Consider the following 14,296-nt stretch of genomic DNA (forward strand, 5'->3'; position numbering starts at 1 on the left):
CTTGGTTGCACGTTTCGGCACAAGTACGGCACAAAGGAAACATCAGTTTGCCTTGGCAATGGTGAGGTAAGACGGGATGGTATATGTTCGTGGGAGGCAAAACTTTGCACTTGATCAAGCCTTCATATTGTCGAATGTTTTTAGGGTCGATGTGTTCGGTGAACAATTGTGGGTGCCCTGCCGGAAAGCGACAATATTTGCACACGTAGGAATACAGCGAACACACGTCCAAGTATTGGATTTCTTCTCCTTTCTCTTCGTCAGCTTGGTACAGCAAATGGTGGGGCATTGGTCCTTCCTCCGTACAAACTATCCCTCGGGTTCAGGGGGTCCATGAACTGGTAACTTTCCACGACATGTTTAAATTCGGGATCGGTTTTCAAACGGTGATCGTATTCGTGTTCCCACATTTCCACCACTTGGTATCCTTCCTGTTCTAACTTTAGGCGTCGCTGAAAAGTGGCCTGGTATAAGTCTTCCTTGGTTCGTTGTAAAAACTGATTTTTAGTGCCACGATCAGGGTAACAGACGGGACATCCGTGAAATAAGCAACCGTTAAACTCGTACACGATCTTGGGGTTTTCTAAGTCCCAGCCATCGACCGAATGCGTTCCGATGGTCTTTTCGCCTCCTCCTTTGCGGGCATGCTGAATCCATTTGTCTTCCTTGTCGCACAAGTAATGTAACCAGCGTAGGGCTTTGACCGAGTATTGACGTTTGACATAGTTGGTCGTTTGAGGACTGATGACAGCCACGGTGTTTCAGGCATGAATCGTTGCCAGTACACTAAGGAACACGCTTTGGCAATGGTGCAAGCTTCTTTCAAAGGATCGACCCCTCCGTGTTCCATGAACAGTTCTCGAAATTTTCCACAGCATCGCCGTAAAATGTCCACGTCGGAACGACAATACTTTAGCATTTCTTCCTGAAAGTCGAAAGGGTCGGAGGCGTGAGCCTGGTACCAAGCGTAGAAAGCTTCTCGTTGTTCGGTACGCATGTTGTCAGGGTCGTAATAGTGAGCCTCAGGCAAATGGGGTAGAACGGCGTGTTGATTGGCTTCCGTATTGAAAAAGTGTGGAAAGTACCCTTTAACCATTTCTGTCATTCCAAACGTTTTAGGCATTCGACTCAAAGGCATGGCCAAGTAACTCATCGAATCTTTAAACTGCACTTGTCTCACTTGCATGAAAATGATTTTGGCTCCGTTCAAAGTGACTTTAGGACGTTCGGTGCCATGTTCCGTATAGTACCTTAAAAGAAACTGTCCATCGTATCCGGAGAAATTGTGAGCCATCACCGTGGCATGACGATGACAATCTCAGTAACGTTCGATGTTCTCTTTGCTACACGTCTTGTCGATGGGGTCTAAGACCCATTGTGCGAAGTCGGCTAGCGTGTTCGGTCCCCGAAAGATTTTTTCACGTCCTCCGGGAATCTTGCTGCAGTGAGGGCAATGACTCACGATAGGTTCTTGAATGCACTTCTCGCACGCTCGATGAGCCACGCAGAAATTAGGAATGTGAATACCGGTCTCTTGTATGCATTCGAAATCGAAAAAGATGAAATTGCCTTTCTTCTTCTTGTGACCATCCTCTTTCTCTGGTTGGGATTGGTATTTTTGCACGTAGCATTGGTGTTCTAAGTCCACGATGTGGTGACAAATGTGACATTTTTTCTTTCCTGAACATACGTGTGCCTTGGTACTGTTGGTACGTATGCCTTGTCCACACGCGGGGCACAATCTCAGCAGTTGACAAGCACATTTCTTCTGTGAACCTTGCGTCTTCAGATGTTGTTGGTAACAGGTAGGGCTGACAAACGTGCGCAGACAAGCTGGACAATGCACTGGTTCTTGCCCTTCGCTCAGACAGGGTGGAGAGGCCAAACATCCTGAGCATTTCGATCCGCAATGTTTGTGTTGCTCTCGATTATTATAACCATAGTCACATTTCTCACAGTAATAACCGTATGCCAGGAATGAGGTGATACTGGTAATGGTATCGAAATGGTCATCGTGATGATAGAGGTGAATGTATTTTTCATCTTTAAAGTCTTGGCCTCGAAACAACAGAGGCCCGCGCATTTCTTGAGGGTACACTTTCAAGGTGTAGCGTGGAGCTAGGATATCTTGCAATTTTTGCATCTCAGGAATGCCACAGGGTTTGTCTTTGGGCAAGTCGGCTTGTTGCAACAGGAGTTCTGCTTCGTTTCGTTTTTTTATCTCGGTCCGATTTTCGAATGTTCTCCCAGGCTCTTTTCCGTTCTACCGTGTCGATTTTGTCGACATAGGTTCGTCCCACCACGATAGCCCTGGCTAAACACATCTGGTCTTGAGGGTTGTTAATTCTGACGAGACTTGTTTTGGTGCTGCGAAACTCGTCCACCAATAACATCTTTTTGCGTCCAGTACCTTGAGGAGGAGAGACGTGGGTCATGTCCAGTGTGGCTTTTCCATCGGTGATGTCAAACTGGTCATTGGATTGTTGCACGTGTTGAATTTTGTCCATGACTGTGGAAGCGGTCAATTCTGCAGGGCTGCTAAACTCGATCCAAACAGGGGATTTCAAACCGTCGTGTTGTATGGAAAGTCTCAAGCGATCGTCTTCTTTGGGTTGACATTGTCGCTTGAGTGTGGTGAGCAAAGAATCCCACATGTCGGTGATGAACCCTTCTGCTTTCTCTAACGATACTTCGGACTTGAAATCTTTAAACTTCACCGTGTATTTGTTAGCCGTGGTTCTAAATTTTCTAGAGGGACGCTTTTCCGTCTCTCGAATGTCATAGTACTTTTCAGGGTTGACTAAGGGTGGTGAACTTTGTTTAGAGGGTTTGGATTCTGGTTCACTCATGTCCTCTTCAAAATCACTGGCATGAATTTGTGCCAAGACTTCAGCCCTGGTACGAGGCGATAGATCACGTTTTTGCCTCTTACTTTCTTCTTCTTTCTTCTCAAATGAATTGGATCGTTTCATCTTAATAGCAGAAAGTCAAATGACTAAAGTTTAAACACCTTGGACTAATTTATAGTCATGGCAGACCAGCGTATATAAAGGGTGTGTGTCTTGTCCTTCCACTATTCATTTCACTCTCAAACCGAGCACAACGATGGAAGAGACTACACAAATCGAACGTTTCATCAGAACTTTGCGAGGGGTCATCCGAAAATTCTCTTCAGACCAGTCGTCGGACTACTCACCTTCCTTTCGAGATAAAAGTTAAGATACTTGCTATATCTGTCAGAAGAAAGGGCATTGGTCTTCAGAGTGTCCAGACCGTCAAAAAAGAAATAAAGGGGCTTGAAAAGACAAAAGTCAAGATACCTGTTATTATTGTCAATAAAAAGGACATTGGTCTCCAGATTGCCCAAAAAAGAAACAAGAGGAGCCAGAAGAAGAGAGGGATTCTAAAGAGGAGGCAGAAGAAGAGATGGATTCTTCAGAGGAAGAAAGCAGACAGGTGAAGAAAAATAAACAGAAGAAAAAAAGAAGAAGGGAAGAAAGTGAGGAGGAAGAGGAGGAAAAGACTATGTCGGTGAAGAAATTGAAAAAAACAGAGAGAGTGAACAATGAGACAGAAGAAGTGTATGAATTTTTTAATGTTGTTGTGTTGTGAATTTTGAATTGAATTGTAAAATTTGTACCAGAATAGAAAGTCTATAAAAAGGTAAGTGTGTTTGGGTTTTGATTTTAAAATAAGAACCTACACTCACACACTCATACACACGTACTATAGGGGTAAAATTTTTTTTTTAGTTTGAATGGATGTTGGCAATTGAAAGTCTATCTCTTTTCGAGAGACGTGGGTGGCCCTGAAAAGGGCCTTTTTTGGTGTAGGGGTGAGTTTAAACAATCAACTTTAACTGTCTTAAGCCTTTGCCACGGCCAAGGCCTACTTCTGGACTGCGTACTGTTGATGATGATGATGATCTGGTTGAAATCACTAAGGGTGGTACGGTAGGCTTAGTCACAGGGTTGGAGTGTTTAGCTCGGGAAGGTCGTATTCTCTTCGGTCGTAATAAAGAAGTCTGATACATTTGTTTCAGACTTCTTAACTCCGCTAAAATGTCTAACAGTACCGTGAACGTTTGATTTTCACACCCTTGTTTCTTTGCTGCTGCTTCTTCTTGTTGCTGTTTTTTTCTTACCTCTTCTTCTTGCTGCTGTTGCTGTAGAAGAAAAGCTTGTTCCGCTTCCTTTTGCTGTTGTATAAATTTCTCCAATTCTTCTTTCTGTGTCTGTCTAAAATTCTCCACGTGTGGTAATGAAGGAGAAGGTGGCGAAGGTACCGGAACAAATTCTTGCGAGGTAAGAAAATCCACAAAATCCCAATTCACCTCTTCTGAAAGTAAGTCCGGGTTTCCTTGGGCGGTTTCCACTGCTGGTGCACCCCAATTTATCGTTTTCTGAGTTTCCGTCATGTTGAAAAACTGTCGCATGAACTGACTGCGCACAGGCGCTAGCGAATCTATATAGACCACGTGACGTTACAGACTGCTCTCTTCGGATTGGATGCGGGCTGACTGAATTATGTAACGCGTGTTTGGATTGGTCAACGAACTCAATCCGTTTCAATCCTTCCTCTTCCTATAAATAAGTGCAGTTCACTGCATTCCTTCACTTGTTCTCGGCGCCTCAACATGTGGACCGACGTTCAATCTTCTACGCTTGTGTCTTCGATGATGTTCAGGACGGACATACCAATGTATGTCCGATCCAAGTGGACAGTTGTCCATAGGACCGACACCAGCCAATGGATACGTAGGATTTACGTGGAGAGGCAAGGATGCCTCAAAAGAGTTTTAGTCTATGGTCCTACAGTTAGACGAAGCCTAAGGACAAGAAGATGTCGCAGATGCCCTTTATGTTAAGGGCATATTAACATAAACCCAAAGGCCCTTTTCAGGGCCACTCATAGGTCTCGAAAAGATCTTGACTTTCAATTGCCTAGCCCATTTATTTTACTTTTTTTTAAAATAAAAAAAAATAGAAACCCTCTCTGTTTCATTTTCCCATGTTAATTTCCCTTGTCCCTAGACATTCCCACAATTTATTCCCCATGTTAAATTTCCCCTTGTCCCTAGACAGTCCCACGAACTATTCCCCATGTTAAATTCCCATTGTCCCTAGGGTACAAACTTTTTTCTCTAATGTTAAATTTTCCATAGTCCCCAGGGTACAACTCTCATGTTTTTAATGGTAAGTCCCATTGTCCCTAGGGTATCCCCATTCACTACTGACATACGCAATATTATTATTTATAATTTTGCATTTCTCACACACCTTTATCCCATATGAAAACCAAGACTGGACACCAATAAACGGCTATGTTTCTGTGTAAATCCCTATAGGATTGTATACGTTATACCACATTATTCGACCATCGTCTCAGTCAAAACATCGTGCCTTTTTCTGAAGAAAAAAACCCACAATTGTATGCAAGCAATCATACAAAATTGATGCATTTATGTTTTAAGGAATTATGGCGGTTTCACATGTTTCATGTTTGTATATGATTACCAAGGAGTTCAAAATCAAGTTTATAAAAACGTTTCTCGTACTCTTTGCAAATATTACTAGTATTACTTGCATATACATACTTTTCTTCAATAAGATTCACTGGACCAGTGTTTATGTCACTGATATCGAATGAAGTGTCTGTGTCGGGAATGTTGACAATCGTACTCGCCCCGTATGGATCCACTTCGATTTTCATTGACTCGGCCACAGGAATATCATTCGACAACTATCCAATACCAGGGATCTATGAAATAAATGAGACAATAAAAACTATTCCATTTTCTATTTTTTTTTTTTTTGCACCAGATGATACATTTTTAAAATTATGTTCATCATATGTATAACGACAACTTGGGACTTTTGGAAATATAAATATTAAGGCAGTCGATGACCGAGTTGTTTAAATCATCGTCTTACAAATTCATCCAGCTCACCGTCGCAGGTTCGATTTCGATGTCAGACAGGTTGAAACTTTGCATGTGAGAAAGCTTGCTACTTCAAATGTCGTAATACATTGATAGACGGGTATGGACAACAGATTATGGCGAAACAAGATAAAACAATAACTACCAAAAACTTAATTGTGTGTCGTTGAGATAAATTGTGAACGGCAGGTAATTTAGTAAAACAATGCTATAATTAAAATAAATAGATTGTAATAAAATTAGCATACAAATAAATCCTTATGCACCTGAATTAGTGATCACCAGTAACGACTTTGCCATTTATTTAGGTATTACATGGTGTAATTATCTTATTATTTGTTGCTGCTCATGTGCATATACCTTATGGCGGTAGATGTTTCCTCGTCCCGTAGGAAGTTTACAAATAATCGCCTGGGGTAGTTCAATCAGGAGTGTCTCAGTAATCGTTACAAAAACTGTTAAAATCGTTTGACACATCAAGCTCTGTTGAGACTGGAGGCATTGGAAAGAGTTGTGATTGTAGAGACTTGTATTCACGTCTTCATTGTGATTATCATTGTTTCCTAACATATTAAATAAATCTGAGACAAAAAAACGGGTAAAGGAATTGTGAAAAGTACAATGCGATCGCTGATTCTTGCCTAATATCGGTACTACAATCTGCGTAATCGGCAAAGGTCTGCTGTTGCTATGCGTGATTTATGGTTGTCTTGGTGTTAATCCTCACTGACCAGTGCTTTAGTTTTTGCAGCTCAGTGTTTTAGCAGTAAATGTAAACTGTCATTGACTTATAAGTGAATACATATAAGTATGTTAGAAAAGCTGTCTTCTTATTCTTCTTATCATTATTAGTATTCATTCATTCATTTTTTAAATGGTCCTTTGTAACCCGGGCCTTTTCCGTCCAGGTCCTTTCTGACCCGTTACTGGCCTATTTGGACCGGGCCTTTTTCGTACCGGTCCTTTCTGACCCGTTATCGTTTCAAGAATGGATGTTTGGCAGTGGTTCTCGCTGTGAACTTCCGGTTCTTGTAACGGGTGTGCACTGCATGTACATGTACACACCGCTTGGTTGTAAACACACCTTGCAGAAGTAGATAACATAACGAATAAAAAAATATAAAAAGATATTTATGAGGCTTATTGATAGAAAACACAACAGCAAATTAGTTCCTTTTTATTAGTATGAATTTTTCCCACGTCAAAGCAAAGCTGAGATGACTTACGAGTGTTCATAAGTGTTTGATTTAAGTTCCAGATGAGAGGAATGACGGGCCGATGGATTTTATTCCTGGTAGTATGGTTGCAGTTTGTGTTGCACGCACAACTCATACGCCCTCCACACATCGTACTTATTGTCGCTGACGATCTAGGTTAGTCCTGACCTTAGCAAATGCATTTTCACAGGCATCTGATACCGCTATCTCTGTAAACAGTTGGGTATAAACTTTGTCCTACATTGTTAGACGTTGATCATGATATATGCATAATGGGGAATCGACGTCGTACTGCTTGACTAAAGTGGTTCCGTGTAGCGCGTTCCAGGGTTAGTAGAGCCCAGAACTAGAGATACAGTTTTCAAGAATATCTCACATTGGTGGCTGTCCATTTTGACACTGTTGCATGAAAGTCTAATTGCCTTATTCGTACACTATTTACTGTCATGCCTTTTTCCTCCCTGAAATATTCAGATTCTGTTTGTAGTCATTCCATTTGGTTCAAGAGTGATGCAAGCTTCTATACATAAAAATGTATATAGTATATATACTATACTTGTAATTTTGAATGCATGAAAATCGCAGCAGTCAAATCGTTGGTACACAAACCATTTGGTCAGCTAATTTCTCTTTTTTGTTGATCTTTTTCTACAAAATGGGTATCGGTAATTATGTGTTTGCTGTCAAACCAAATTAATGTAAATAAATTATAGCCTACCCTCCCATTTGTACACCCTGTCGATTTTAGAAAGGAAAGGCACTGAGTAAATAAACACTGCACAAAACTTAGTAATTTCATTCATTGATTTATAATTTCTAACCTGATTATTGCCAAGGTGTCCCAAACACTGTCATATAATTGGCATTTCAATGCAAATGGAAGCTTCTGATGTAAACAATTAGACTACATGCTGTCCATTTCTAGCTTCTTGAATAGTCTATTTCAGCAAAAACTGTTGTCTGCATCCAGTATTTGCAGTGTATAGTTATAATATTTCTAAAACACAGGAACCAAATAAATAGAACGTGCTGTTCTATACATGGGTTCAAAGAGATGTAAATCCAAAATTGATGGAATTATTGAGATTTTCACAAATGGAGAACTAATCACATTTGTTGCTTGAAAACAGACTGGCCCTAGTGAATATGGCAACCATAACCAAGGAAACACCCATCTGAGTCAAAAGGTATACATTAAGTGTTTGGGACCACCTTGGCGACAATAAGGTTAGAAATGATGAATCAAGGAATGAAATGACTAAGCTTGGTGCATTTTTTATATCCTTGATGCCTTTTGTTTTTAAAATCTGTTGGGGGGTACAAGCATGTGGGATGGTATGAGAATACTTTAGGTTAAGCTGCACAGGCCATACCTCAGAAGATAACAAGATTAAGAAACCTGTTAATTGATTGTAGGTACCTATTGATCGTTTTGATAAAAAAAAACTTAAATACAGATGTAACTGCTCTTACACCTTGCTGTTCAGCACCATTCAGCATACTTAATCCATGGTTATTTTAATCCTTCTGCAAAGTTTGGAAAACTTGCATTTTATCAGTCCGCTCTGGTGGCTTAGCAGTTAGAGTGCCCGCCTCAGATGCTGGTGGTCGTGCGTTCGATCCCCGGCTGAGTCATGCCAAAGACTTAACAAAATGATACTAACAGCTGTGATCAGCATTAAATATTAGTGTTAGGACTGATCGGCCTGGTGTCAGGATAATGTGACTGGGTGGGACATCATGCTACATGTCTGCGACATAATGCCCCAGTGCTAAGCATCACTATAAACTGCCACACTGCAGACATTTTAGCAATATGTCTGCTATGTTAGAAATCCAAATCACAGACATACACACATCATGTAATGTATTTTATAAAATAGTGTCTTGACTTTGTGAATTTTTTAATGTAGGAATACAAGCTACCATGTTAAATGTAAAGCATTATAAAATTGTTTGTCTTGTGTACTTTCATTTTTGAGTGATTATTATGTGTACTTTTACAATTGTAAGAGTACAGAAATGCAGCTTTCAAAGTTGTATGGATAACCCAAGTAATAGTAGAAAAGGAATGCCTCAGTCATTTTACTCACTGACTGTATAATTTCTTTATCAAAATGAACTTATAACATTTGGCTAATTGTGATCTAAGTCATATTATTGTCATTTAAATAAAATTAACCCATATGTTAACTGGTCTTCAGCCAACTGAAATCAATTAATTTTGCCAATTAATTTTGCGGTGATATACTTCGATAAGATAAAAGGCATTACTGTAAGTATAGTATGAATAAAGCAGTTTGATTATGGGCTGTGTAACAGAGTCAGTATAGGCTGCCAACTAAACGTGTGTAGAGTTATTCTTGAAGATGTGGCCTCTAGTTTTGAGGTCAGCTGACTACACATCACCACTTCTTCAAGCTGTAATATTTTGATTCCCCCCACCCCCGATAATGCATATCTGGGTTGATGTCTTACATTGTTGGACTAATATAAACTATGTGATATATACCCACCCACCTGCCTTCCTATATGTAGTAGAAATCAATGTAGATTATTTATGTATAGAACAACATTTGTTTCCATTTTTTGGGGGATGTTACATGTATTTCTTGTTAAGCTGAGCGGAAAACTGTCCTCATGCCTCTAGCAATTAGAGAAATTACAACCTACTAGAAAATGTGGTACTTACTGTATTGGAGGGTAAAAATACCCATCTCTTTAAACATAAAAGGCCTTTTGTTAACAAAATGCAGTGAGGCCATCATTTCATTCAAAAACAAGGTTAGCTCAACAATAAAGACTAAGTCATTTGCTGCATCAAATATGGCTGGTGTTTCTTTAGTTAAGGGTGTTATGTATGATAAATTCTCTCTTCCATTGCATGTTTCAGGCTTACAAGTAAAACTTTGTGGGATCTCTGAACAACACTCTCTTTATGTTGACCCGTTTTATTTACCGTAAAGCATATCTTTAGTAGTGTAGACTAGTCCATAAATGGTTGATGTACCAGTCTCATTAATACATAAATAAAATTGATTTAATATATACATACAATATCTGTTTGAGAGATTTTAAGTGGTTTCAGGTCAGCTGGCAAAGATATCCCTTGATTTTTGAAACTGAGGCAGTTCCCAAGGAGAATCCTGGAGTCTCCAACCAAATCCAATGTCCCAGCCCCAGGGCAAGAATTAAATATGCTTCTAGTTTATTACTTTTTATGCAATACAACAATTTAACGCCATTTTTTTTACATTTTTAGTGTACAGTAGCAATATAGTTTTTTTAATGTTGAATTACAGAGAGTGATTCTGTATTTGTATTTAAGAAGCAGAGAAAGGATGAAGGAAAACTGATCTTTAGTTAATATGTAATATTTGTGAACATAACCATTTTGCAGAAGATGTTTCGATTCAGTATGTATGTTGTGCAGAGATAAAAATTGGTAAGATGGGCTGACACAGGTAGGAAGAGATCGTTTGTAATTTTTAGTGTTGTAAATGTGAGGATATTTAATAGGTGTTTATTAATGTTCTTCTTCATAGCAATCATTCCTGCTACAACTTGATCTGGGTTTGTCTTGTGTGAGGTAAATGCAGAAAACTGCACATTGATACTACTAAAAGAGTTTGTCTTTCTGCGCTCTGTATACAATGAACAAACAGCATTGTTCTGTTTCTTTCATAACTAGGAGATTTCTCTACACAATTTGACCGCCACTGTCTTTTATCTTTGACCAATGCCTGTCACTTGTTAGCCTCATTCTGTAGTGACTTGTCTGCCTCATTCTGTAGTGACTTGTCAGCCTCATTCTGTAGTGACTTGTCAACCTCATTCTGTAGTGGCTTGTCAGCCTCATTATGTAGTGACTTGTCAACCTGATTCCGTGGTGACTTGTCTGCCTCATTTTGTAGTGACTTGTCAGCCTCATTCTGTAGTGACTTGTCAGCCTCATTCTGTAGTGGTGTGTTCCTAATATCAACAAGTTTAATTTACATGATCATTAACATTATTAAATGAAAGGCAAATTTACAACTCATTCAACCAAACAGAAAATAGACAACAAAGGCTTAAACAATGATAGTGGTAAAATGAAAGAAGTTAATGCAGGGTCAGGCCAAGTTGCTATCTTTCTTGATCCTTCATTGCTGCAGTATCTTTTGAAATTGTGTACCACCAAACAAATAGCATTTATTCCATAAAAAAGATGGTCTTAAACCATATAATTTGAATTCATTTTTGGTAAAAATTTATGCCTTGCCATTTGTGTGATTTAGTGTTTGTGCATATGTATACATGCATGTCAGGTCATACGGTATGTTTGATTTACTGATGAAAGTTTTCTTTTCAGGGTGGAATGATGTTGGTTGGCACAACCCTCAGATGTACACTCCAAATTTAGACAAACTGGCACAAAATGGTGTCATTCTGAATTCCTCCTATGTCCAGCCAGTTTGTACTCCGTAAGTAATTTAGCTGTCAAAACAACAAAATTAACAAGCCATAAATAGATTTTAAACTTTTAAAAACCCTGGTTGTACAGCTATTTAGCAAATGTAAATTTTTCAAAAATGCACTTTTCTCATTCGGTAAACTTGAGTTTAATTTACTTAAATGTATTCATACATAATCAAAAAGAGAAAGAGAAATTGGCTTTTCATAGCCCCAAAAATGGGAGGGGTTGACTGATAAGTGAGTACATACGGTGTTCATACATGATAAAAAAGTATATAAAAGTACTCTTGTAATGAAAGAATAAGTATTGATTATAAAACATTCTGTTTTTAAAAGGCAATGTAAATTTAGATAATATCAGCAGTTTACATGTCCATAGAAATAAATTCATTAAGAAATAAAGGTTACAGACAATTTATAAGCAGTTTTAACTTATTTATATTGTTTGCATCATAGGGTATTTTTCACAGAAGCATAATAAAGGACTAATTATAGTGAAACCTTTCAAAATTGAAACCTCAGTATACCAGAATCCTCATCATGACTGAATTTTAATTTTTGTCTGAACCTTTTCCTTCCTTATTATTATTATCATTTTTTCACCAACAAATTGAAAATGTTCAACTCTAAATACTGAAACAGATTTTGATACCAAATTTACATTTTATGCTTAACACTCCAACAATAAAACTGAAACTTTATTGAGACTTGGAAATGTATGTTAGCTGCAAGATTCCTGACACATGCTTGGATGGATTAATTATGGTTAAAAGGTACTGAAGTGGTCTGATAAGCAAGATAAAGACCCAAAAATGTTCTAAGGGCATGATGTTAAAACAATACTTGACATGCTCATTGACACTGTTTAGGGCTGACAGTAGGCGATCCTGAAGTCTGTACAATATACAAAAGAGCCATCTTTACGGCTAATTACGTGTATTAATTGAATGCTTGTAGGAAAGCCATTTGAGAAAGACTGTGTTTATCAGCTGATTATGATTGATGCTATTCAATTGTACACATGATAAGTAGAACATTGCTTCCTTGATTTCTTAAGACAAAACATCATGGCCGTTTTAAGCAGGCATTTGTTCTTGGTTTTGATGCTTTGCTGATTGCAGCTAACAAAGCAGTATTCTAAAAGTCATTTGTCACATTTCAAGATGTTAAAATGAGCAATGAGCACCTAAACAGTACCAAATTAGTCGGATTAGGGAGCATGAATCTGTGCCAAAACCTACACAAAAGAATTTAGGGTAAACATTCAGCATAAAGACATTTTCTCTTTTAGATACACTCAATTCTAAAGAAAATGGCATTCTTCAAGCATGAATTTGATAAGAACAGTAATGCAGATAAGCATGGTTTCAATAATTCTTGCAAAGCTGACAAACTGAACTTGCGTGACAGTGGTTTAGCCAAGCTAGAACCAAATGCATTCCAGATTGCTGACGATGATCATTATTTGGCTATGGCATGCGAAATGGAGGCATTAACACAAACCACCTTGGTTAGAGAATGATGTAAGAAGTAACCAACAATGCTCCATGGCATCTTGAAGCCAGAACTGTGAATATTATGAATTATATGGCGTATATAAACATTGGACTATCATTCGTATTTCCAACATATAGTAATATTATAAAAGTACTGCATTTAATCCACAGATTTTTCTTGCGATGAAGACTGTATTTCTATGTGGATCAACTTTATCATGTGACAGGATACAATTTTCAGTAGGAACATATATTGAGCAGCTAAATCTTCATTAAATTAAATGCATGTATTTTACATATAAATAAATAACAGCTGTGTTAATTTTGTACACAGACACTGACACTGATGCTCTCATGATTGCATTCTCTCTCTCTTCGTATAAGCTCTCAGAAAGAGACTGTTTTTAAATCTGCATAAATCCATGTAAAACTAAAATCTTCTTAAAACAGAAAAATAAATGTCTGGTTTTGAGGGGTTTCACTGTATTTACAATGCATAAAGATGGGGTTTTGAAGCCATTTGTTTAAACCTTTTTGGGTGTGTGGCCACATTTGCCTGTCATAAAAATCACACACACGATTGACCAATAAGGTGCATATTCAGAGGTCTCTTAACTATCACAGCCAAAGATATTTTTTGGCCCAGTTAATTGTGCTTTGGGACTTTTAAAATCCACTAGACAATGCCTGGGACAATCTTAAATTACATCAGCATCTTTATTTCATATTTATATGTACCACTTTCTAAAATTACATAATTACCCCCGTTTTTTTCTTCTGTTGATCCTGTATTTCACAAGATATACTGTAGAAGTAATTTCAATAATGTAGTCAATGTCAAGAACATTCTCACATTTTCTATTGCAGATATAAAATTTAACATAATATTTAAAGCGAGTTTTGACAAATAGGAAATAAATGTTTTTATTTTAACCTGTCAGTTATATTTTAATAGTAATATTGGTTCATATATGGGATTCATCAACTTTCAAGACCTAAACTCGTCACAGGCAGTTTGTGAGCTTTGTATCAGCACAGATTGCAAACTCTGAAGAATCTGCTCGTCAGAGAATGTTTTTGATGTACTTCGCTGATTTCAAGGTGACTAGTAATGATGCTTAATCCTTTACCTCATAGAGTTTATGTCTTTTCAGCCCTCCGATACACATGTAGCTAAGTTACTCAGT

At 38.2% G+C, this 14,296-nt stretch overlaps 1 protein-coding gene and 1 long non-coding RNA gene across 3 annotated transcripts in view; one reads left to right on the plus strand and one right to left on the minus strand.

The window, feature by feature from the left end:
• The window catches only part of LOC149790388 (uncharacterized), a 36,412-nt gene extending 29,927 nt beyond the window's left edge, over positions 1-6,485 (minus strand). Inside the window, exons 1-3 of one of the 2 annotated variants that reach the window (XR_016424048.1) lie at positions 6,302-6,485; positions 5,597-5,760; positions 5,299-5,408 (exon numbers count right to left, since the gene is read on the minus strand). This is a non-coding gene — a long non-coding RNA (uncharacterized LOC149790388). Of the gene's footprint in view, positions 1-5,298; positions 5,409-5,596; positions 5,761-6,301 lie in introns of those variants that run through there. The other variant, XR_016424049.1, reaches the window with a different exon arrangement.
• Positions 6,486-6,984: 499 nt separating this feature from the next.
• The window catches only part of LOC149790389 (arylsulfatase B-like), a 28,609-nt gene continuing 21,297 nt past the window's right edge, over positions 6,985-14,296 (plus strand). Inside the window, exons 1-2 of the mRNA XM_089973211.1 lie at positions 6,985-7,314; positions 11,510-11,621. Coding sequence (XP_089829337.1) covers positions 7,200-7,314; positions 11,510-11,621 — 227 coding nt within the window. The 5' untranslated portion in view covers positions 6,985-7,199. The remainder of the gene's footprint in view (positions 7,315-11,509; positions 11,622-14,296) is intronic.

The sequence above is a fragment of the Sinohyriopsis cumingii genome, chromosome 10 (assembly GCF_028554795.1).
Source record: "Sinohyriopsis cumingii isolate HCF-2022 chromosome 10, ASM2855479v2, whole genome shotgun sequence".
NCBI lineage: Eukaryota > Metazoa > Mollusca > Bivalvia > Unionida > Unionidae > Sinohyriopsis > Sinohyriopsis cumingii.